General features: G+C 34.9%; 1 protein-coding gene across 1 annotated transcript; it reads left to right on the top strand.

Annotated features, from left to right (window-relative positions):
• The first annotated feature begins 2,138 nt into the window (after positions 1 to 2,138).
• LOC136025199 (solute carrier family 25 member 44-like) lies at positions 2,139 to 24,253 on the top strand. Its single transcript, XM_065700999.1, has 4 exons — positions 2,139 to 2,227; positions 7,136 to 7,816; positions 18,906 to 19,033; positions 23,793 to 24,253. The coding sequence occupies exons 2-4, from the start codon at positions 7,183 to 7,185 to the stop codon at positions 23,982 to 23,984; spliced, it is 954 nt and encodes a 317-aa protein (XP_065557071.1). The 5' UTR covers positions 2,139 to 2,227; positions 7,136 to 7,182; the 3' UTR covers positions 23,985 to 24,253.
• Positions 24,254 to 26,995: the final 2,742 nt, after the last annotated feature.

Genomic DNA, 26,995 nt, shown 5'->3' with positions numbered 1-26,995 from the left:
AAGTCTTTTTCGACTGAGAGTAAGGACCAAAAATAAAACTCAAAACGAACAAAAATTATTTCATATATGAACGGGTTGTATTCTCCTAAATACCTTCCTCTTCACGCTAAGAATTTTAGCACTTTTCAAAAAGATTCCTATTCAAATTAAATGGCCCTTATGTTTCAGGAGTCCGTGTTGAAAAATTGGGACAAACAGTCAAATTTTAACGTTAAGAACAAGGAATTGAGGAGGGGGAAACCCTTTCATATACGGAATAATTTCTGTTAGTTTTAATGTGTAAAGTTGCTCCCGATTTTCAGTTGAAAAAATTTGTTTTTTATTTAGTTTCCGATTGTTTTTCGAATAATCCCGGTAAATCTTGCTTACCCTCCCCTCCCTGATGAGAAACTCCTCCTTGGAAAGTTTCTCTCGTGTAAAATCCCCCCTGAAATTTCTTTCGGACAATTCGATCCTCACTGAAAATTCCCCCCCCACGGTCCGTAAACTTTCTTGCAGACGATTTGGCCTGAAAAATTCTCCTAAGCATGCGTTCATTTGAAAAGACTAACTTCTAATCGCTTTCTCGTTCACTCCAGAAATTCCCCCCTCCGTGAAAATTATTTCCTTGAAATTCAAACACGCAAGGAATTTCCCTCAGACTATTTCCTCGGGGGATCCCCACACGCAAAAGTGAACTGGCAAAGACAAAGTAAGACAAATAGAAATAATTTTGTATCGGAATTCTGTCAAATCTCCCCAGTCTAAAACTTCCCCTGGAAAGCTCATCCCCAGAAATTTTTCTCCAGATGGAAAAGTATCCTCATAGAAACCTATCCCAAGCACAAAATCCCCCTTTCCCAAAAACACTTTTTGTTACTTCCCAGTAACAAATACTATACGCAAAAAAAGTGCAAATTTTATAATTTAAAGACCTATCCCCAGGGGCTGAGGGGCCATGTTCTCTACAAAGACATACTTTTTCTAACTTTTCAACTATGTTAAACAAAATGGCTATCTCAGAGTTTGATTAGATAATTTGGGAAAAAAGGGGCATGGGAGGTGTGCTAGTTGTCCTCCAATCTTTTTGGTCACTTATGAAGGGCACTACAACTTTTAATTTTCGTTCAAATGAACCGTCTACCGATATTGTAGGAACATTAGTTGAATACGGTCACCCCTGGAGAAAAGAAGAAGAAGAAAAAAAACATGCATCCGTGATCTTTCTTCTTACCACAAAAACAAAATTCTATATTTTTGCGGATAGGAACTTAAAACCTTTACAGTAGGATTCTGTGATATGCCGAATCTGATGATTTGATTTTCATTAAGATTCCTTGACTTTTATCGGGAGTTTCCTGCTTTTTCGAAAATCAGACAAATTTTCTCAGGCTCATAGCCTTTTATGAGTAACACTAAACTTCATGAATCTTATATATTTGGAATCAGCATAATAAGCTAATTTTTTTTTATACATTTAGTGATATCAAAATTCCAGATTTTGAGTTTCGGTTACTATTGCGTCGTGTCACTCCTTACTTAAAGTTCGTAAGTACCACGAGCTGTTTGATACCATGTATAAATAGAGTCATATAATATATTAAATTTAAGCTAAATAAAACTGCTATGAATAAGTAAATGAGACACAAGGTGAACAGAAACTAAAATGAATAATAAACTGGAAGTTGAAACGACAGAAATTGCTATTAGTGAATGATTAAAATCTAAATAAAAACGAAATTAAAATGTGTGGCCAAGACATAAATGAAAAGATTACAAATTTTGGGCAAAAAGAAGTGGGACTGTCACCTCTTCTTCTTAAGAAAAGTGTCATTTACACTTTATGAAAAACAAAATAAATATTAAAGAATTCTTGCCCTTATGACATAAAATATAAGTAATTCTTAGAATCTCAGGAAATATATTTTTTACATAAATGTATTTGAAAAAAGAATTCTAACTTAGTAGTTTTATTGATATATCAATAGTCAATCAGCCTTTTCAAAGTTAAAACTAAAAAGATGAAGGATATAAAGTAAATACTTTCTTTCTTACTTAGGCATAATTTAGTGTGAGTTTATGTTGAAATTCAACCCCTTATATTACATTATAAGCGTCTTCTAAAAAATTACCCTTGATTTTCACTGCAAGGGAAGCTCACAATTTGCTAATTTTGTTTGGTCTAAATAGTGCACAATAGAGCCATCTTTAAAATAGTAATTCTAGGGTTGAAATAAGAACTTTACAGGTAAATCTTTCAGACTTGTTTCAATCAGTATATGAATTATGCTTACCACTTACCCTTTTCATGACTAATAACTAGAGGTTTTATCACCCAACAGTAAAAAAGAGGTGTATCCCCTTTTAATATCCACTTTTTATTAGTTTGCAGCCCCATCTTCATAAGAAAGCTCATGATTCCATTTAGAGGGTAAGACAGAAATGATATAAACTGATAAGAATACGATAATTTATTGCAAGATAAACAACAAAATAGATAGCTAATCTCGTAGAGTGACACTTGAGTTTGTACTTAATTTATGATTTTCCACCCTAACAGGATTTTGGTGATTGTAAATTAATATAATTTCTAGCAAATACTAATTTTGTTGATTTCCATTTATTCAGAAAAGATGAAATGAAGTCCCAAAGTTGAGTAATAACAAAAAGGTGCAGAGGCCATTTATAAATACTAAATAAAAAAACAAGTTTTTTCAGCTGAGGAGCAACATTAAAACCCGAAACGAACAAAAATCAGGCTATTATGCATATGAGGGGGGCTGCCCTCTCCTCAGTACCTTGCTCTTTCCGCTGAAGTGTGACTTTTCGTTCCAATTATTTAAGAATGACCCATATAAAACAAGGGCTGTTTACCTAGAATAATAAGATTTTTTTAAAGTTCTATAATAAAGCTGTAGCGGAAAGAGCGAGGTAAACAGGAGGGGGGCAACGCCTCTCATATACATAATATTTTCTGTTCGTTTTGGGTTTTAATGTTGCTTCTTACTTTCAGTTGAAATTTTTTTTTTTACATTTCTGATTGTCTTTCAAATAATACCGGAAAATCCTACTCTCCCTCCATGAAAAAGTCAATTCCTCCAGCATATCCCCTCCAGGAAAAATCTCCCTCTGAAGAAAATTATCATTCCTCTCGAAAAATTGTTGTATACTTCCCAATAACCAATACTATATGTAACTAACGGGCAGAGTTCATAGCTTACAGTCTTTCCTCCAGGGACTGTAATTCAGCTCCCAGTCATCCTTAAAGACATAGTTATTAGATCTTTCGGCAGTACTGATCATAATGGCTATCTCAAAATTTTGATCGGGTGACTTTGGTGAAGAAAGGTGCGTGGTAGGGGGGCTATCTGCCCTCCAACATTTTTGGTCACTTAAAAAGGGCACTAGAACTTTTGATTTCTGATCAAATGAGCCATCTCTCTATCTCCTAGGACAACTGGTTCGATACGATCACACCTGGGAAAAACAAAAGAAAAAACAAATTAATACACCTCCGGGATCTTTCTTCTGGCCTAAAATGCAAAATGCCGCATTTTTGTATATAGGATTCTGAAAACTCTACAACTTGGTTCTCTGATGGCGTGATTGTCATTAAGATCAATTGATGTTTTATGGGTGTTTCCTCCCTTTTCAAAAATTGGGCAAACTTTCTCAGGCTTGTTTACTTCTTATGGGTATCACTAAACTTGATGGATTTTATATATTTTGAATAAGCAATCAAAATTCGATTTTTTTATGCATCTATTGTTATTGAGAATTCATTTCTTAGGATTTCGGTTACTATTGAGCCGCATCGCTCCTTACCTACAGTTCCTTACCAGAACTGTTTGACTAAGTACTTCTATGTTATCCACAAATAGTAATACTTGGGACTACAAGAAATTCTGTTTAAAAGTGTAATGGTAGCATTGTGTTCAGGGGCGTCGATTGAGCTGGGAGGAGGGGAGGTGCCTTCCACTATGGACTTTGAAACTATATTTTTTTTGTATTTTCATGGAAAAATACCGTAAATTTTAAAAAATATAATTTTCCCCCCTCTATAGTTGCGTGAAATGACGCCACTGATTGTGGCTCATAGGGAAGTTTGCTATTAATATTATAATATCCAACTGGTACAGTGAATTTGGCTTTAATATGATGTTACTGCACAATTCTTCTACAAAAAATAATTTCCAGATTACTAGCCTACTGTAAACTTATCTTTCATACTTAGTATTCCCATTAGTCGTAAGAGTTACTCAACTTGGCTAACTCCATGTCGGCTTTATAACACAGAAAATTTCTAATAATGACATTGTTAATGATGCCAAATCATGAGCATTATCATCCAGCATCTATTTCGGGTATAGTTAATTATCTAAGTGTTTATTGATATTTACAGGCATTGACTATTAATTATGTCTGTGAACGCTAAAAGCTGCCTTACCATAAGCAATGTAATCATGAAATGATATGTATGTAATTTTAGATACTTTAAAGTTAGTTTAAGATTTTAGATTATGGAACAATTTCAGTTGACTTGACTCCTTGAATACCTGCTTGAACTCAGGAAATACAATAAAGAGCTTTGAGCTTTCAGAGTTATTTTTATTTAGTATAAAGGTTGGTTAGACATCTAGAGTAATAAAGGAAATTGAACAAATAGCAATCAGCTATACTAATCCTCTTGAAAACAATTTTGTCAGCCCCATCAACGCACAAAAATTATTCAATATTTGTGTTATGCTTACAGCCACTAAATATAATAATTTTCAGTTTTCTCGATTCGGAAATCTTTTTAATTTGAAATAGGAAAGACTAAAGAAACTTCTTTTGTAACTCTATGAATAAAAAAGGAAAAAAAAATCTTTAACGCAAATTGTAATAATATTTGTTCGGCTATGCGAGGATATCTGCCCTATTTTTAGCCCATTAATCCTTCTTACTCTTTGACTTTTTAAGCAAAATACAACATATATTTTAAGTGTATATGATATTTCCTTCTTTTTTACTTTCCCTTAAAAGGCTAAATCAGAGGCAACAGAAGGCCTTTATTATTATCTTCGTTGTTTTATTATTATTCATTTATTATTTTTCCCCAGAGCCACTGGGGAAAAAATCAAAAGAATAAAAAGTGATCAGATGGCAATTGTCCAAAAATCATATTAAGAATTCCTCTGGGATAGACTAAACCCCGCAGAACCCGAAGGCATGGGTTGTAAGTTATGTCTTAGTGGCAGATAAGGTTTTCATGGAAGGGTTGGTAGTGTAAACTTTGGACGAGGTACATTTGATTGGAAAATCAATTTTTTTCCCTTTTTAAGAATTAAAAGTGATCGAAGGATAACTCCCCCCAAACGCTTTTTTTCCCAAATGTATCTGATCAAAAATTTAAAATGGCCATTTTGTTCAAAATAATCTAAAAATCCTCTAAAATTGCCTTTGTGGTTGAGACAACCCCCTGAACGGAAAACCCCAAATGTATCAAATTATAATTTTGACCAAGCTATTTTGTTCAAAATAGTTTAAAGATCATATAACAATGCCTTCATGGTTGATACAACCCCCTAGAGCCCAGAGGCAAGTGTTGTAAGCTATGCCCAAGGGGTGCATAAGGTATTTATGGAAGGGGTGACATTTAACTTTGGAGAAGGCTCATTTGATTAGAAATTGAAATTTATAGGTCCTTTTTAAGAGTCAAAAGTGATCAGAGGGCAACTAGCCCCCACCCAGACCGTCTTTTCCCTTAATGCATCCGATCAAAATTTTGAAATAGTCCTATTGTTCAAAATAGTCCAAAAATCATATAACAATGCCTCCATGGTTGACAAAACCCCCCAGAGCCCGTGTGCAAGGGTTGGAAGATAGGTCCCCGGGTCAAATAGGTCTACTATAGAGGAAGCTCATTTGATTGTAAACTGAAAGTTCTAGTTCCCTTTTAAGAGTCAAAAGTGATTTGAGGGAAACCAACCCTCTCCCCTTACATTCTATTCCCCCAAATGGACCCGACAAAAATTTTAAGATATCCATTTTGTTCAAAATAATAAAAAGACAAAATAACTATGCCTCTGGAGCTGACTTTGTCTCCTCTCTTTCCCTGTGGTAAAGGCTAAAACTTGTGCTAGTTGCCCATTGTTAACATATAAGGTTATTGTGGATGGGGTGGATGTATAAACTTTGGAGCAGACTTATTTGATCGGAAATTGAAGGCTCTAGTTCCTTTTTAAGGTTCAAAAGTGATCGGAGGGTAACCTGTCCCCCCCCCCATTGCAAACTTTCCCCCCCAATAGATACAGTAAACATTTTGAAATGGGGAATGCTGAAAATCTTGAAACTTTGGTAACCAAAAACGAACAGAAATTAATTAAAAGAAAGAACTTTCCGAAAAAGAAGTGTTTCAAAAAGGAAGTTAAGACCGTATTAAAATTACGATCAGCAGAAATAAATTCCTATAATAATTCAAATTCAAAATGACCAGAAATTACTATTAAAGAATAAATGAAATCCAAATGAAACAGAAATTAAATAAACAATCATAGCAAACAAACATACAGCAGGTAATAGTTTAAATGAATAAATTAATCTTAAACGAGTAAATTTTAAATTGAAACTGCAAATCAAATTTAGAATAAAAGACACTACTAACAAGAGTTTGGCTACTTCCCCCTTCCCTAACTGTAAAAGTCTAAAGCCTACTGCGGTTTTGGCGCTTTAATTTTAAAGACCCAGCAAGTTTCACTTGTTGGGTCCTTTTTTTTTACAGAGACAGGTGGCAGGCCTGTCGCTTAGCCTTGCGGCAGCTGGAATCGTACCCGAGCCTCCTTATTGCCATGCTGAGCATCAATCCAATCTTCTACCACAGAGTACACTAAGAAAAAAAAAAGTCTATTGGAATTGAGCTATTTTGTTTTTGCTAATATGATGCACATGGAAAGTTTTCCTAAGGAAAAAAGAAAAGAATAGAGACCAAACTGTAAAAGACCATTTATAAAAGTTCAAATGCATAAAAGAGATTTATGAATGAGAACAGAATACACGCAGTGAAAGCAAATCCAAAATGTAAATAGTAGAACCCTAATTTATGCTTCAATTTAAAAATTCCCTAAAAGTACAGATATAATTATCAGTTATCTTATTGAGCTATTTTTTTTTGCAGGTCAAACACCAGATTTAAAAAAACTCGCATATTCAACATAACTTGACATGTCTGAGAAAGTAAGAACTATTGAGTGGGAAATGATGGACAAAAGGAAATTTATACCATTAAATCTAGCTGGCTCTTTCGCTCTGACTGCTTCTGCATATCCATTCAGCTTGGTAAAAACCCGATTACAGGTTCAGCATGGACTTGAAAATTACGGCGGGGCATTTGACGCATTTGTAAAAATTGCAAAATACGAGGGAATACGTGGGTTTTACAAAGGATTTCTTGTGAGTTGTTTTGGATTAATTTCTGGTACTGGTTATATTATGACATATGAGGCAATGCGAAGCTTTCTTTCTAAACGAGGGATAGAAGATTCGTCTACACGTGGATTTATCGCCGGCGGCATAGCCGCTTTGATTGGGAGGACATTTGCCAATCCATTGGAAATAGTTACTCAACGTATGATGATAATGGGGCAAAGAAAAGGGATCAACGATTTTGTCAAGATTCCTGAAAATGTTATAAGAATTAAAGTAGATAAGAGAAATGCATTGCGAGCAATTTTATCTGTGATAAGTAGCATGGCTAAAGCTGACGGAATAAAAGGTTTTTACAGAGGATTTTTCATGTCTTTGACTACAACTGTACCTGCTGGAGCTTTATGGTGGTTTTTCTATCATAACTACCAAGGTAATAGCTTTTATTATACTTTGATAGTCAGTAAAGGTGCCAAAGAGTATGGGAAACTTGTACGAGAGGATGCTCTTACTTGTTTGTGAGAAAAAGCAACCGAAACCATCAACTGCTATCCAGAGCAACTTTAAAATTTTATTGCGAAATTGCAGTGGATAAACGAATGTTTAGAAGTTATGCAGTACGTGGTTCAGTCCAGCCTGTTGAAAGACCCACTCCTTCCTTTAAATCACCCTTGAGCCTAAGATAGACAAGAAACTTTCACTACTATTTAAAAATATTATACTACTTAAAGAGTCGAGATTTTTTTTCAATATTCTTTTTGCTAACTAACTGAAAATATATTGTATAAATTTTCAATTATCTATTAGCTTTATTGCTTCTGGGTCGTAGAAACCTCTTATCTTGTCTTTGTTTCTGCCAGAATGCTTTTAATCTTTGAAATAAATTTCTAGGTTACCAGCTTTGACAAATTAACAGAAGAAACAAAAATTTTTTCTGATGAAAATAATGCGCGAAATTGAAACTTTCAAAGAATTGTTCTTTCATATATATATATATATATATATATATATATATATATATATATATATATATATATATATATATATATATATATATATATATATATATATATATATATATATATATATATATATATATATATATATATATATACAAATAAACTTTTTTGTATATTATTATAGTGATCTAAAAGTAGCACTTTAATGAAAATACACCAAAATCTGATAAGAGATGGAGGGCTGTAAGCCACAAGGTAAAGGTTTCAACTATGACGGGTTGATAGGAAACTTCAGAATATGCACTTTCTGTTTTTTGGCCTAATTTTGACCCAAACTGACGTTTTACAGCACAAGTGGTAGAAAATGGTACTTTTTTATTAGTATGCTATTAATCTATCCTACAACGCCCATAGGGGGATACCTGAAGTTCCTAGCCCCAAGATTTTCAGACTTTCACAAGACTTTCTTCAAGATTTTCTTTTTTAAGATGTTTTCCCCTGAGGTTCACTGGTCAAGTCGGGACACCCCCCTCCAGATTGAAAAAAAATGATCATAGAACCCTCTTAAGATGTTACTCTTCAACATGTTTTCCCCCAGGACTTTCCTCAAGATGTTACTCCAATTTTTACTGATGTAGATGACATAGTTTTTTTGGGTGGGGTTTACATGAGACTATGTTTAGATTCTCAAACTTCTAAAATATAATGAAAAGAGAAATCACCAATGCTACAGCACAAACACAAAAAAAAAAAAAAGAAAAAAAAAAAAAAAAAAAAAAAAAAAAAAAAAAGACAGAAGGAGAAAAGGAAGACTGTTTTCCTAAATTAGTGATTAATATAGACCAGCACTTGAATGAGGCCTTAACCCTACTCATCCATACAATCACATAGGTCAAACAGCATAGCCACACACAATCAACCATAAAGAATAATCCATGGACAGGCAGTCATGTCGTCAATAAGTATAAGTCGTCATTTACCGAACAATAGAAAAAATAATATAGACAAATAATTCAGAGGCAACACCCAACATAAGGGCTCATCAGGAGAATACACTGGCCTATATAGGGTTTCGCCACTCTAAATTCTCTACCCAGCACAGTGTTGTGGCTACCACAGAATATCCATGGCATCCCCGCGTCAGGTATCACCCCCAAAATACATGCCTATGAAAAAAAAGCAAATGTAAAACAACCAAGTAAAACCAAAACAAGCTTATCCTGTTAATATATCCCTCCCTTTAGCAACAATAGGTAAACTAAATATTATAAATTTTACCAAATCACAAATATTAACACATTGCAAAAAACTTGAATGAACTAAACAATTATAGAATTCATCTTTGCCATGTGGCTAATTTTTTAAAAAATCCGCTCAATTAGAAACACAATTCAAAATAAATGGCGCTGTGACAACATTTCTCGAACCTCCGAAATTAGTTAAAAATTTCTTTAAGTATTTCTAGATAATTCTTTTGATATTTATTTAAAAGTTCGTTATAATGAAAACTAAATTTTTTAAATTGCCAAGTTAATTTATTTGCAGAAAAACTTCTTGATATCAATTTTTGGCTTAAGATTTTACATCTATTTTTAAAATCAATGTAATTACTACAAATCCTTGCATAACGAAGTAACTGTGATAAAAACGCTGAATATGTGATATTTGAGTGTATATTACTTTCAGGGAATGGGAAACTAATCACTTCAAAATCAAAATCATCCGTTTTATTATACATTTTAAAACTTAATTTATTATTATCAAAAATATTAATATTTAAATCTAAGAAATGATCTTCATGACCAGCGCCATGACTAGGCTCAATAATAAGCTCTGATGGATATGTATTTTTAGAAATATCAATAAAATCCTTACAATTTAAGACCAAAATATCATCTAATTATCTTTTATTATTTGACAAAGCATGTTTTAAATTAATTGGATTATTCTTATCCATCATATATTTATATTCTAGTTGACTTAAAAACAAGTCAGCTATAAATGGGCTGGCATTCCCCCCATGGGAATTCCCATAATTTGCTTGTACAAATCACCCCCAAATCTTATATAAGTATTGTATAAAACAAATTCCAGTAACTCAAAAATCATATCCAAGCTGTAACATGTCAAGTTAACTGTAGTATTAAAGCAGTTTGTCCATATAGCTTTTTTATTATAACTGTCTATTTTTAAGAACCTTTTACTAGATAAGAGGAAAGATTTCTTTATAACAGTTTTTAAATTATCAAACACTAAATTAAGTGATAAATTAGTATACATTGTCGCAAAATCGAAAGACTCAATTCTTTTAGCTGAAACCATTGTTAAAGAATCTATCACCTGCAGTGAATTATTAACACTCCAATATGGATTAAAATTCGAAAGTTTTTTAATACCAGAACAATAGGTTTTAAGTTTATTTACAATTTCCTTTAAAATTAAAGAGAGGTCAGTAGCAGCAATGCGGGTTGGACATTTAGCTGCTCCAGCAATAAACCGTGGTTTAGGGGGATTCTTATGAAATTTTACAGTCCAATATAGGAAAGGGAACTTTTTATCATTGTCATTTATTTTAATATTAAAATTTTTAAAAAGTATTTCTTCAGTCTTTTCAATTAAATTCTCATCCTCTATATTTACCTTTTCATAAACATTAGTTGTGCATAACTCCCTTTTTAAGATATCACAATACAGCTTCTGACAAATTATGGCAAAATTATTATTAGCTTTATCCACTGGCACAATTACAAATTCATTCTTTAGATTAGCAATTGCTTGTTTAATCTTCGCATTATAAAATAATGATTTAGTGTTACTATTTTTTAAGTTAGAATATATTTTATTTCTTACTCTACTAGTAATTAAATTCTTCCAACTTTGAAAACTCTCTTTATTTTTATTCTCTTTCTTACACCACTTATCAATAAATAAATCAAAATCATTTTCCAAGCCATCAAGAACACTCGATGGCTTCAGATGATGAGAAAGACGGAAATTAGCCCCTTTATTCATTATAATTTGAAGATCATCTTGCTTTATTATTGACAAGTCCCCTGTTATAACATGTTTGTAAGTAGGATTTACAAATGGGCCAAGTTGCTTACAATTACAAACCGGTTTCCAATTTATATCACTATCTAGTTTTTTTAGTATTAAATTATAATTAAAAATAATTTGCCCAATAGTTTTTGAAAATTTATAAGTTAAAACTGGACTATCATTATAGTTTAAATTACTAGGAAGGGCCTGTTTCACATGCCGCTGATTTAAAATTTCTGGTAAATTAATATCTTCAATCTGCTTACAAGTAAAATTAATAGGTAAATATAATCTGTTATCCTTATTACTAATCTCATCGAACTTTTTCTTTTTTGAAATAAATTTCGTTTTAGTTAGAATGCAAATTGTATCACATATTACGTTAAAATTATAATCAAGAGCTGTATTATTCTTAATACTTTATTCTGTAACGTTTATTCTGTAATTATTCTGTAACGATCCAGAAAAGTTTGATTAAATTCCTCTTAGATAAATTATTTAGACACTTTATTACAGAAATCATACCCCTAGATTCAAGTAGCTGGCATAGATCTATAGAAAGCATATGTACATCTAATTCATTTTTCCTATTATTTTTCCTATGTCCTCTCGATCGTTTTTTACGTTTAGTAGGACAAGTAAAAGAAGGATGGTCCATAAAACCATCAATACATTTAACAACAACATGAGACATGTCACCATATTTTGCTACACGATCATTTAGCCCAAAAGGATAAGCTGTACCAAGAGTATGGATCCAGATCCTCAAATTTGTGACAAACTCCGGATATTTTTTTGCTACACGGTTTTGTTTGTGCTCTTACCGGGTAATTCATTTGTTACCACAGAATATAAATTTTTTCTGCAATTTTGAAAGTTCATCAGTACAATTTTCAAGATGAACAGTGAAAGAAGGAATTTTAAAAGGGTTATTATGTAAGCATACCTACAGGTAAGATTTTAAGTATACTAAGTATTGTCCTAACCCTCTCCCCCTCCCCCCAAAAAATATGATGAGCATACTTAAACTGGAGCTGATAATAATGAATTATAGTGTAAGGGCCTCTTCCCCCTTATATAGCGCAAGAAAAAGGGGATACGCACTCTTTTTTTTGCTATGTAAGTACCGTATTTTTTGCTATTCGTGGGTTATTTGAGGAAGATTTAAGGGGAAGGGGACAGAGTATTTACAGTGAACCAAGTTAAATGAATTATAGTGTGAGGTTCCCTAGCATAGTGCAAAAAAGGGGTTACACATCATTTAGTTGAGAACATTTTTTTAAATTGGTAAATAAAAATAGTTAAACAAGGATCGTTTTTAATATAATAATGAATTATAGTCTAAGGTCCCCCTACCCCTTATACAGCGTAAGCAAAAGGGGATACGCACTCATTATACCATACCAACAGGTAAGATTCTAAGTACACTAAGGATTGTCCTAAACCTCTCTCCTTCCCCCCCCCCCCAAAAAAGGAGTATACTCAAACTGGAGCTGACGGAATTGTCTGTATAAAATTAACAACTTGAAACTTAACCCGCCCCGTTATTGCATAGTCCTCTCGGTGGTGTAATAATATAATTTTATCTCAGCTCTTGAAAAACTGTCAAAATCATCCCTTGTAACTCGAATAAAATAGCAATTTGCCATTCTGATTGATCATTGCTCAATTGCCTTTCAAAATTTACCGTGAACACTATAGTGTTGCATATTTTGACAAGGGTCCTTTCCGCATCTGCTATTAGTGAATAGTGAGGAAGAGGAGTTTATAAAATCACCTAACTCTGATCTATATCCGCATCTCACCCTAAATGCAAAGAATTTGGTAGCATGACTGATTTGTGTCACGCAATTAATAAAAAGATCTCTGCTCGTAAGAATAATGCATTCCACTTTAACTATTCAATGGAACATGGTAGGATTTATTTAGCTCCCCCATTGAGAATCAAAAGATTCATCTCAATGATAATCTGAGAGATGTTCTTTGTTTTAAACGGGATATTATCAATGGTAAAAGCACTGGAATCATCAGTGGGATGGAACGTGTTAGTTTTGAAGACTATCCACTGGCTTTTCATCGGACAATTGTGTATTTCTTTATGCATCCTTTGTTGAGACATCGAGAATGGGTAATAGCAATGTCCTCCTCTTACGTTTTCTTGAACGAAAAACTACTTACGAACAAATTTACCACTACAATACAAAGAATCTTCCATATATTTCTGTAAACACTTCACATTTGGAACTCTGCCAGTTACCATTAAGAAGTGAATTTGGCGATTCTATACATATAACAAAGGTTTAGCTGTGATTCATGTCATTTTCAACACATGTAACAACGACATGGCTAATCAAAAAATACATTTGTTTGTCCTGATATTGATTGCTATGTTGCTACTCTTAGACCGCGATAATTGGGTCATGGAATAGACTTTTACAAGCTTCGTTCTTCAATGTCTGGCTGCGCTCTTGCCAATTGTTTGCTATATTTTCCGCTCTGAACTACTCTTGGCTAAAAAATATATTGTTCCAGTTGCTGGGAATTCGCAGCCTCTGCACTACACGATTCGGAAGGATTTTAAAGAAAGTTTTTCACTAAATATTAGGTCTTGCGCTTGATCCCTCCGCGAGCTATTAAAACCACGACAAAGCGGAAGAGGTTTTAAAAGGTCATATGACATCTCGTCGCTCATCAGCCTCTAATCAGGTCAGAAGCGAAAGACATCAATCTTGTCAAAGTAAAAAAAGAAACCAAGATACAAAATTGTTAGATCAAAAAAGAATTTCTTTTCCTCGAAAGAAATGGCATATTTACCACACAGTCCCATCTCTTAGTCCCATATCATTGAATCTTTTCAATGCAGAAAATGTTGATATGAGTGTAAAACGTGGTTACTATGATTAATTCTATCCGAAACAACCACTCTCTGATACAATTCATTTTCAAATTTATTCCAGTGAAGACTATTCCATAGATTTCACTTCAACATTTATAGATTTGCATGTGACTGTCAAAAAATCTGAAAACTAAAAACCGAGTTCTACTGAGGGGCTATCCTATGAAAACTGTGTACTAGACAATTTGTTTTGACTAATAAGCGACTATATAAATGGAACGTTGGTGAGCACTAGCAACAATCGTTCAAACCACGTAAGTTACATACGATTCTTGTTGATGACTCCAGAGTTCTAAAAGAAATTGTGGAGCTTAGCCACTGGATGTGAATATAAAACGGACACTGACACTACCAATATACTTGGAGAGGTGAAAACTAATGATATACACCTTGTTGAGAAGATAAATATTGAAATTTTTTAAATACTCCACTGCATACCTCCCATTTTAAGAAGGACAAATAGTTACAGCTTGACCCGTCCACAATTTAATTTTGTGAAAGGTACTTGCCACTGCACCTGATGAAACAGTCTCTCTCACTTCAGCAATACTTCATAAACGGAAACAACGGGTTGTGGGTTTTGCTGGTTTACCAATTGAAAAATTAAGGGCTATTTTAAATAATATCAAACTGCATTTTCTGCACACAATCAAGAATTGACGACATGTTGCTACGAGTTCATATACCTATATCAACTCTTCATTTATCAATGGTGAAATTCCTTCAAAATTTGCTTCGGTTTTTGTAAAAAGTGCTAGTGCTATAGATCTTGGACATAATTCCTACAAAAATTTGAAATGTTAGAGCTTTCATCTATGTGTATAAAGTAAACGGAATTCCGCTCTACAATTTATCCTTTTATAAATCCTACAGGACTCTGTATGAATTGACAATGCAATCCCTAGATCGAGATTTGTAACTATTTGGAAATAGTATAACCGATACAATGCTTGCAAAAACTCATGGTATCATTGTATTGGACTTGTCAGGCACTCAAGATATGAGAGTTGTCCGAATAGGCATTATATATTTAGAGTGTAGCATTGATCATCTCGCTAAATTAATTGAAACCTATTGGGAATTTGCTCCCTATGGACGTGTTCTGTAAGACTTGGTTTCTGAACACAAATCAAATAATCAAAATTTTCTACTTGGATCCGTAAATACTCAAATACAAAACCTATTTTATACGGTCGGATGTTATTGAACATATTCTTAACGCCAGTGGTAGCATTAGAATTTTTAACTAGTATCATTTCGACTATAGCGACGGGTTATTGGCTATGCACCTTTCAAACAGCGACGAATATAGAATTTTTGATCCTTTCGACCACATCAAAACTTCCTTGAGTGAAGTGGGAAATATATTATTCGAATTCGGATGTGAGTACAAAATTTATCGACCAAAAGCTTTGGTTTTTATGTCTTTCTATATTTTGCTTTTATCTGTCGTGGCTGTACTTACAGTGAATTTCGCAGCATTTATGTAGACAGTCCTCGACTGAATGACTTCATAGTGGAACATACCCTTTCCTACCTGTATAATATCGATTTTGGTGCCCTAAGAATATAGTATTTTAAGAATGATTGTGATTCTACTTATTAATACAAAATGTATGTACAATAAAAGTCTTTTTTCTTTATCTTTTAGATTTCTTATTCGACCTGTGGGTAATTCTCGACAAAAATTAGTGATGTTAGATCATTGGGATTCAACTTGTACTGTTCTTGGTATGCACAGTCTAGGGTCACATTTTCTATAATACAATGTAACTTAACTTTAATTATATTTCTTCTTTAAAGTCAAAAATACTTTTTTGATTCATGATGTAAAATTTACGTGTTTCAATTTACTTATTTGAAGTAATTTCACCCGCAATATTCTCATATGAAGAATCACTTTTTGTAACAGCCAAATAAAAATCAGTAGTTTTATAGTCATAATAGCCATTGTCTTCACAGCGATGTCGTAGTAACCAGGCTATCTTATTATTCCAACAATTGAAGCATAAACTACATTCTACCTCCTCAAACAAATTAAAACCACGGCGACACCAGTCTCGTAAAAATGAACTGAAATCATGTTTTTTTCCAATCATACCAGGGTAAGCAGAAGTACCACGACAATACCAGTCTCGTAAAAATATACTGAAATCATACTCGGGCTTTTTCCTATCAAACCAGGGTAAGTGTTTTCCCAGTGACCACATTTATCATAGTGACAATTGGAGCTTAGGAAACCTCTATTGTGAGAGTTACGAACATCTTCAAGATATGAATTACATTCGTTAGTTTGCACTGCATATCCTTTATACCATTTACATGTAATAAAAAATCTACACTTTACTTCAGAGTCATCAACAATAGTAAAATTAACATAGGATGACAAGCTTCCCAATGTATACAAACGTTATGGGCATGCATAGAAAATTTCTCACTGTTGATTGTCTCACTTCCAAAAAGAAATTGACTTGCGATTGATAAAAGGAATGTTCTTTTGACTCGTTCTTTTAATTGTGCCTTTAATTTAATTGAATATCCTTCTAGACAGAGACAGGAGGAGTAATTGAGTGTCAACACAAAACCTATTTGGTCAGGATTTTCCGACTTATTTGCTGTTGCCATGCGAAAAAATTGCTTGTATGGGGTGTATTCCTAGGTAGTTCAATAGCAAAACCACAATATCATTTGGCTTTGTTTCGATTAGTATGTTAATAAATTAAGTAAATGTATTTTGCCCGTGTTGTATAATTCCATGCAATAATCCAAAGATTGAGACGTATCTTTTCTATTACATCGTTAAGCATTCTCTGAGAGAATATTTTCTTTGCACTGATAACTGATTGCACTGATTTCTGTTTCTTAATTCCATCCATTTTTTAATCCTGACACTCTCACCGCTGATATAGACTAACAAGCCAAAGAATGAAGTTTCTACCTAGAGTACTTTGTCGTCACCTATTAGTTACCTTGGGGGAGGAGTGATAGCCCTGTAAAACATCTACCAAGAAAAACATATGTTTTAGTTCAAAAAAGTTTATTTTAAAAAATGGAATAGCAGTAATCTCACTTTTTTTACCTATTGAATCAAATCGTCGTCTTCTTCAATAGATTTCACTCATGCATTTAATCCATTTTGTAGTCTCTGTATATGTATTATATTCACTTTTGCTGCCACTGTTCCTCCAACATGAATTTGCTCAATGATATCACATATCTTGCAAACATATCATTCCATTCAAGGGCAAGCCCTCGTAATTTCTGCTGCAACATTTGGTACTCTTTGTTTCGTTTTACTGCCGCTAGCACCTTCAACTTCCAACAGAGTAAAAGCATTCATATCCATTACTAAAAAAAATACTACCAACAAAAATCAATATTGACAATGTTGACGCTCTGAACTCTTTTCCTATACTGAGTACCTTGTCGAGAACCTTGAGTACCTTGTCCTCGCCTCTTGGTTCTCTAGGGAGAGGAGTGATAGTCTAGTAAAATATCTAAAAAGAAAAACATTTTTTCGGTTTCGACAAATTCTCATTTTAAAAATGGAATTGTAGCAATCTCATTCTATTTTTTACATATTGAATCAAATCATTGTCTTCAATATAGTTACACCCGTCTTTTAGTCTGTAAATTCATCCATACTCTTGGTTTCATTTCACTGCTGCTAGCACGTTCAATTTTCAACAGAGTAAAAGCATTCATATCCATTACTTGGAAACAGACTAAGAACAAAGTTAATATTGACAATGTTGACGCCCTGAACTCTTTTAGTATACTGAGGTAAGTGGACTAAAATAAATGTTGGGTAAGTTCTAACAATACAAGTTTCGTTGACACGCGAAATTACATCAACCTCAATAAAAATTTGCATAAGTAAAATATGATATATCCTAAAGCACTGCGTAACAAACAGGTATTCGAAATATATCAATTATCAATAATACCATTGTCTTAAGGGACAGGCAAATTCAGGTATACCCCTATGGGCATTGTAGAACAGATTGATAGAATGCTACTTTTGCTGTGTTCTACGTTCTTCAGCTGAATATAATAACTCCTGGTGAAAAAAAGACTCTACAGCGCTAAGTATGTAAATTTTGTGATTTTTATTGTTTTTCAGGGTGGGGGAATGTAAACCTCTTGTTATATCGACAATGGCAGTATTAATAGTGTACTATTCATTTTGACTTGGCGTCATATTTGGAGGGGTTTCGGTTCATTTGTGAAATTCTGAGGAAATAAATTTGAATGACAAATAATCGTTTAGTTGAATCTGACCAAATGATAATATTTTAAAACTAATGTTAACTGAGAAATAATTATAACTATTTATAAGAATACGTTTTTTAATTTTTGTTCTTTACTAGGTTGTTGCTACTGGTCTTGCCAGATGTGTTGGCCCTAATCAAAACAGGTAGAAATTACTACAAAGATGATTAAAGCTATCTTTGTCCTTTCTAAAGACCAGAACTTAATTTTCACTTTTTTGAACACGAATACACTTTACATTTCTCTTTAGGTTTAATAAATCCAAAGTTATCAAGACTCTCAGAAATGATTATCAGCACATATTAAACTGGGCAAATTTTGGGTAGCGTGTAGCACTAAAATTGATTTATTTTTAGGTTTATTAGAACCAATTTTAACTCACCAAGTTCCTGTAGTAGCTCAACAGTGTTTGGCCGCCACTTTGGGTGGGATAACTACAACTACGCTGGTAAATCCACTCGACCTTATCCGCACTAGATTGCAGGTATGAATTTTTTGGAGTGACTTCTTTTATTATTTTTTGAAAAATGTCCGCACTAGTCTACGTATTATAGTGCAAATTGAAAATAGTTTAAATTGGAGAATTAAAGCGCAGGATAAGTTACATTACATGTATAGGAGAAGCAAGAGATTTATCTGATAATTAGGGCCAGAGGCCCTACACCATTTTCTAAGATAAATAACCACCATTCCGCCACACTGGTCAGCATCTCCATAAGAACAACTAAACACCAGTTTTAAGATCTCCGATAATCTTTTTATCTTCCAGCTCTGGCTGATGTCCGCTACAGCTACAGAACAGTTTGGCTATTGGTCCTACTGCTATCCAGCATGCAGGGCCGGATCCGAAGCTTTAACGCCTCTTAGCACAAGTGTTTTGCAGTTTTTTTCTACAAGATTTTTGGGGAAATTCCCAAAAGCTTGAGGATAACGGAAACACTAAACGCAACTGATGAGCCAAAAGTAATGAAAAAGAGAGTTGATGCCAAAATTTCAGCTGCATTTCTTGGGAGACATCTGACAGTTTATAAGTTACCACGGAATTCCTATGTTGTTTTAAAATATCTTTTCTGTGAATAAGCAGCACAGTAGCGGAGTGTGCCTGGCACTTTGACGGTTAAGTACATCAGTCCAGTTTTTGTTAAGAAAAAAAGTCACCCAGTGATAGCTTGTTGTGCCCCCTGTTATTTTGCGCCCCTAGGCTTGGGCCTAGTAGGCCTATTGGTAAATCCAGGCCTGCCAAAATATCTCCAATATAGGAATATTGGGGTAATTGGCTGTATAGCCACCAAAAGCAGTAATGGGATTTTGAAGAAGCGAATCCTCATGATTAGTGAGACATAATCGTCCTAATATAGCTATGGGATTCTTGGGTCTTGCCTGAGGGAGGAACTCATACCTCCACCAGCCCACCAGCAAAATGGCAAAATTAAAAAGGGATAAGTTGGTCATCACTTATCAGGGATGTGTAGTACGACTAAATAAGGAATTTTTTCGTTCTCTCGAATTTATATTTGAGAGAAACGAAAAATAGAGCCCAAGTATATGAGACGATACCATGCCACATGGGGGACTAGTCCAACTAGCCTCTTAGCCTCAAACAGTGAAAACAAATACACATCTGAAATGAAGTAGAACTTTTCAAACGGCATTGTTTGAAATTCCTTTATGTAAAATATGTATTGCGTCGCGGGGATGATTTGATTACTGCGGCATGGGGTACAAGTGTCAAACAAGCATAAATTTTTATCTTATGGGTCTTACCCCATTCGAGAGTCCCGGAGGAAATAAATGTGAATACCGGCAAAGGGTAAGTACGGGGTATGGTACTGCAATGGGAGACAGGTAATGGGCGAGAGTACCTCCCGGGGAACATAGTTTGGAAGCCTTTGCCTCGGTAAGGTAGTTATAACGTGCCCAGCTTTAATGGCCTGAGACAACTGACTATCATCTTTGACCTCCCAAAGGGAACCTCAAAGGAGACCTCCTGAAGGGACTCCCCCATAAATGACTCCTCCCCAAGGACAACTCTCAAATGGACTCTTCCCTATCAGTTTCCTACGCTGGAACCATAAAAAGCAAACTGCACTTCAACCGTCAGCTTCTAGCATCCATCTACAACACCATAGCCCTTCCACATCTGCTTTACACTGCTCCTTTCTTCAAATTTTTCACAGTTACAGATAAGAAGCACCTACGATCAACCTTCTTCCGATATGCTAAGTATCTTTTACATTTGCCTCCTTGTACAAGAAACGATAAAATTATCCATATGTATAAGCTCGCAGACTCCAATATTAGTATTAATAAATCTTTATCCCATTTTCAGAGAAATTTTCATCTACCATGGTTGTCAATTTGTTGGCATTAGTTTTTTCGTATTAATGTAATATATGTAATGAAAAGTTTTTTGTCATGTGTCTGAATTTTCGATCTGTGTTTGTGTTCTTTTTTTCTTTTCCTATCTTTAGTGATTACTCCGTCTATTGTATCTTACTTGACGGACAATAAACAAATATGAATAATAATTACCCTAAATCTCTTATCTTCTCCTGCAGTTTGGATTTAAACAAAGGTATTTTATCTAAGGCACGACCGTCCACTATTGCAGACTGAATTATCAAATTATATTCCTCTTTTACTCTGTTACAATCGGGACGTGCCAACGGCATTTCTATCATCTGTGCCCAGTTTCGATTTTATTTTGATATCGTACTTTTGTAGGCGGAAGGCCTACCGTGCCAGACGGTGGTCGTGGTCGTCCGGTTCAGTGTGTTTATCCACCTTAGGGCTTGAGGTTTGTTCAAGATGTATATTATGATTTTAAATTTCCGTCCATACCCATAATAATTCAATGTTTAATTGGGTATACAATTGCTTTTACAATTTTTATATACATATTTTGGAATGGGTATGCAATTTTTTAGTTTTACTATAAATCAATAGACACACATTTTTGTCAGGTCCGTTAAAGGTTTTACTGTTATTGCAAAATCAGTGGGAATTTTCGATAATATCCTCATAGTCCCAGATACTACCAAACTTTTTTATTTTTGGTTTGATAGGCCATGTTATAGATTTCTTCTGTTTTTTCTTCAGCGGGGTTATTATACCGTCCCCAGTTTAGTGGCCAAGGTATTGCGTTTACATTTGTATCAATCTACGTTTTCCTAAATTTAATGTCAATTCTGCTCTTCTAATCCTGGTTAAAACTTGCCTCGTGTAGGTTATAATGTTCATTAAAGGAGTTTGAAAAAACTATAAAATCATCCAGATAAGCCCTTGTATGTGGCAACGCTTTTAAAATACAATCTACGAATCTTTGAGAAGTAGCTGATGCCCCTTTTAGCCCAAAAGGTTTATAAGTAAATTTGCGTAATCAAAACGTAGAAATGAAAGAAGTTTATGTAGCATCGCCAGGGTACATTTCTACGTACCAATACTCTCTTCTAAAATCTAAAATTGGTATAGATTTTTTGAGGTTACTAACTACAAAATTTCGTAAATTCTGGGTATTGGGTTCGCATTCGATTTGGAGATGGTATTGAGTTTTCTATCATCTACACAAAATCAAATGGAGCCATCCTTTTCTGGACGAACATATCCAGGGCTGCGTATTCCGAGTTAGATGTTTTTATAAATCTTATATTTTGCATTTGATCTATTTTCTTTTCCATATCCCGCTGTTTTCTTCCGGGATCCGATAAGGGTACATGCCTCTAGATCTTCCTTCATCCTTATTCTATGTAACATTTTATGAAAGGTAACGTTGGGTGGCGAAAAGATCGGACAGCTTCACTTACCTCGGTAGTATTATTAGGAAAGACGGTGGGGGCAGCGAAGATATTAAAAGTGGAAAAGCCTAGGCTCAGGGTGTTTTTTTTTTCACAGTTGAAAAAAGTTTGTAACAATATTAAGTTAAGTCTGCAAACCAAGATTAGAATACTGGAAGGTACAGTGATGGCAATGGTCAAATATGGTTCTGAAGCATGGGTTCTCCGAAAAACGGAGGAAGATTCGATAGATGTTTTCCAGAGAAATTCCCTGCGGTTTGTTTTGGGTACCCGGCTGACTGACCGTATTTCAAACAGTAGGCTATACGAAAAGTGGAGTTCAAACACACTTTTTCGGGCTATAATGAGAAAAAAGTTGAGAATGCAAGGACACGTTCTGCGGATGAAGCGTGACAGATTGCCAAAGATTGTCCTTTCGACCAGCCGTCTAGGGCTGAACAGAAAGCAATCCGTCCGCGGATTAGATGAGGATGGAGAAGAAGCGTGCGCAGCTGTTTAGGCCTCAGGCAGCTTTATGCTGCGGTGAGTTATTGTTAGTAGTAGTAGTAGTATTAGTAATTTGTCAGTATATTGACAAACTCTGTGTTTAAAATGATTAATTGATATTTTTTAGCTTTTCTCAGATTAATTTACCTTCCAAACTCTTTCAATAGCATGTTCATATGTCTCAGCCAGGTCTGTTGTACCTAAGGAGGTACTTTCCCCGTCATTTACCGAGATTGAAATCATGAGTCAGCAGACCTGAATATTATTCGGTTTGGATCCCTATTTTCTTAGTTAAATTTTCTTAGCTTGGCTACTTGATAAACTTCCACCTTCTTTCTATTACTATTTTTATCGTGTAATTTATATCACTCAGTCTCTTGTTCACTTTATATGGCTTTTACCCCTCATCTCCAGCTTTAGTTGCCTTCTGGCAGGAGTTTGACGACCTTTGCAAACTCTACATTGCGGTATTATAATCTTTTGCCAAGAGGTATTAAGTGGGATACCATTATTTGGTCTTCATTTTTATTATCTTCTCAGGATTCTTCAAGACATCTACAACCCTTCCCCCCCTCCCCTAGAGTTTGTCTCGTACAGTAGTTCAAACTGGGAAAACTAAAAAGAACATATGGGAAAAATTTATCTTAATTGTTCACCTTACCTTTTACGAATCACCGTAACATACTAATTAAGGTGCCCTTAAATCTTTCGTTACTCCATCTGTCTGAAGTTGGAATAAACTTTACAATAGTTGTTTTATCCCTAAAATATTATATAATTTTTGTATATATGTCGAGATGAAATATGTACCTTTATCTGTTAGTATTTCTTTCGGTTCCCTGTGTTGGGAGACAAGGACAATGATCTTTTAGAAACAGAGGTAGACACACAACATACTTCGCATCTTACGAATTTTCATACCCTGTTGCTTCGGCAAACTAATGAAGTTTCGTCTTCTTTCAGGTGGAAAGAACTGGCTCTATAAGAAAGACCTTACAAGTTTTATGGAAGGAGGAAAAACTGGGAATCGTGACCAAAGGACTATCTGCAAAACTCTTCTCAACTATTCTTGTTAGTTCACTTAGTATTGGTGGATATGAGGTTATAAAAAGACTGAGTGTCCGTCAGGAGTACAAGAAACTAGTGGCCTGGTAAACAGATTATGTTGTCAGTGTCTTGTGTGATTTGGATATACCACCTGTGAAGTGGCGTAAGAAATTAAAAGCATGCAAGAGGCTACCATCACGAAGCAAACTTCAAAAGTATTTTAGTGACAAAGGTTTTCTTCTTTTTGGGAAAAAACAACCTTTAACTTTTTTTGTTTCGTCTTGAACTTGATATCTAAATTATTTAAATTTGGCATATTTTATTTTCTATAGTGACCCCCTCATATAAGGTCTGTGGATTATAAGGTCTGTGGATTATCATCAGGAGTTCCGGTTGCAAAGTTTTAATTAATTATCATATACCAGGCAGTTAGTGGGATCCCATATAGCTTTTATCCACCGCTGAAAGCACGGATGCTTAAAGCCGCGAATGGTTAGATCGTTGCTCAAGCGTTAACCATGCATTACACACATATAACAATATATTCATTTTCACATGGTGTCCCATCTAGCCCTTGTCCACCGCATAGCATTCAAGCTTCTCTATTCAGGATAGGCCGGGAAGGGGTGCCCATCGTCTCCAACCACTTTCCAAATAGTAGTTATTCCTTGCCTCAGCTCGGTCCAGCGTTCTCAGCCAATTTCATTTTTCACTGCAATTTGGACACTCAAAGGAGGCAATGTCAAAATAGGATAAACAAGGTTAAGTTATTTAGGTACCTTGGAATCATTATAGACGAGATATTGTCTTCTTGCAAACACTGATTATTTGCGTCTGAAGCTTGCTCATAATTTATAGACTAAAGTATGTGTTTCCATTCTCAAAGCTTAAAATCCTGTATCATTCTCCTATTGAATCCTATCTTAAATATTGTCCTATAATTTACTTCAATAATTTTGCGGTTCACTTACAACCACAACAGATCATCCAAAATAAAGCAGTAAGAATTCTTCCCTGTTATGTTTCTCGCCCTTTAAATCTACAGCATCTATTTTAAACTCATAACCTCACTTATTTCTGGATATTTTGAATATCAAACAAACAAACAAAAATTACAAATAGCAATGTGAGTTTTTGACATTCAATCTCCAGCAAGCTGTTTCCATGATAAGGCCCTTGCCGCTCTTACTCTTTTTCTGTCCATAATATGAAAAAAACTTCGTTTTCTTAAAGAGTTAAAGAGGCTGCGTCCCAAAGTCGAACCTTAAAACGTATAGAAATTAGGAGAGGCAGTTGGGGGGCTGCCGCCCCCCAAACCTCCCGCTTTTAAAGACTCTCTTGTACAGGTTTTTTGTTATGGGGGGTCCACTCCATTTACATTTTAACATAATTATTGAAACTGTTTCCCAGACACAACAAAAAACCTGTACAAAAGAGTCTTTAAAAGCGGGGGGTTTGGGGGGCGGCAGCCCCCCAACTGCCTCTCCTAATTCCTGTACGTTTTAAGGTTCGACTTTGGGACGCAGCCTCTTTAACTCTTTAAGAAAACGAAGTTTTTTTTATATTATTTCTGTACGTTTTTCTACAATCCATGGTAGATGTAATTTAATAATAATTTTTTTTTTTGGAAAAAAAACCGCCCGATAAGGGACTTGAACCCTTGACCCGAGGATTAAAAGTCCCACGCTCTACCGACTGAGCTAACCACCTGCATGTGTGTAAATATAACTTTTAAATAACTTTTAAAAATTTCAAATTAACATGGGCTCTTATGGAGAAATGGGTTTAAGTGGCTAGTGCGTGGTTTCTGGAAAACAGGGAAGGAGTTATCGGATCGAGCTGAAATTTCGCGGGTAATCTCCTGGGCCGTAGGGGACCTTAACTTGTGAATTTCAGCCTGATCGGACAACGTTAAAGGGGGGGGGGGTGGGTTTGGGGGGTCGAACCTTTCGGGGGGTTAAGATTTTCCTACGAAGCTTTCAAGGGCACTTACTCGGAGAATTCCACATCGAATGAGTCTTGGTACACCCAGATCCGATGTCGGCTGTGACCTGTAGGCGTCGAGAAAAAAAAAGAATATGAAAATTAAGTGGCTATGCGTGGTTTCTGGAAAACAGGGAATGAGTTATCGGATCTAGCTGAAATTTCGCGGATAAGCTCCTGGGCCCTAGGGGACCTTAACTTGAGAATTTCAGCCCGATCGGACAACGTTAAAGGGGGGCTGGGGTTGGTGGGTCGAAACTTTCGGCCAGATTTTCCCCATGAAGGAAAAGTCGGAGGGGGATGAAATTTGGCAGGTTTCTTAGTTGGAGCTCGGGCTACGAAATGCATCCCTCCCCATCCCTCTGCGACCACTGGAACCGAAGATCGCTTAACATTGTCGTGGTTCACCTCTTTATAGAGGCACGAGTGTGCCTCCTTGATGTACGCTCCAAGAATCTTTATCTTCCTCTACTTGAATCATAAAGGGCTAAATCTTTGGTTAAGTATATACTCGTGCTTGGAAGGACTCTACTTTTTTTTTGTCTGTTCTTTCGTCTTCTTTTTTTGCCTTTGCCTTTTTGTTTTCTTGATCCGCTCTTAATTATGTCTTAACATGTATCTGCTCATAAAATCATAATGTGATTTTATGATCTATGTATTAAGCTGACACACTGAGCTGTGCTCTCTGTTGGCTAAAATGAAAATTTCGTTTTAACTGCTGTATTAATAAAGGTTTACCTTTATTTAAAAAAACTAAATACATTTTTCATCTATTTGTATGCGTTAGTTTTGATAATGTGCAACCCAAAGAAATATTTGTCTGGATCAGGTTTCTTTGGTATCGAATACAATTTGTTGACTGGTCAGTATTAACAGTGCCGTGCCAAAGGATTTCAACCCCAAGATATCTATTTCCCTTTCACTGCCTGTGGCTGGTTCAGTGGATTCTTCAGAAAAATACATTGGAAGGGTACTAAAAAGGATTTCCATTAGTTTTAAAAGACTTACTTCGCTATAAGAATTCTTACTCCTCTTTTTAGTTTACATTAAAACTGAAAAATTTAGCTTCTTACCCTGTTTGGTATTCCTTTCATAGACAAGGTTTTAACAAGCTAAGGACAACATGCTAGTACAAC

The sequence above is a fragment of the Artemia franciscana genome, chromosome 3 (genome assembly GCF_032884065.1).
Source record: "Artemia franciscana chromosome 3, ASM3288406v1, whole genome shotgun sequence".
Taxonomy (NCBI): domain Eukaryota; kingdom Metazoa; phylum Arthropoda; class Branchiopoda; order Anostraca; family Artemiidae; genus Artemia; species Artemia franciscana.
Note: the sequence above shows the minus strand (reverse complement) of the source record. Positions and strands in the feature narration are given on the sequence as shown.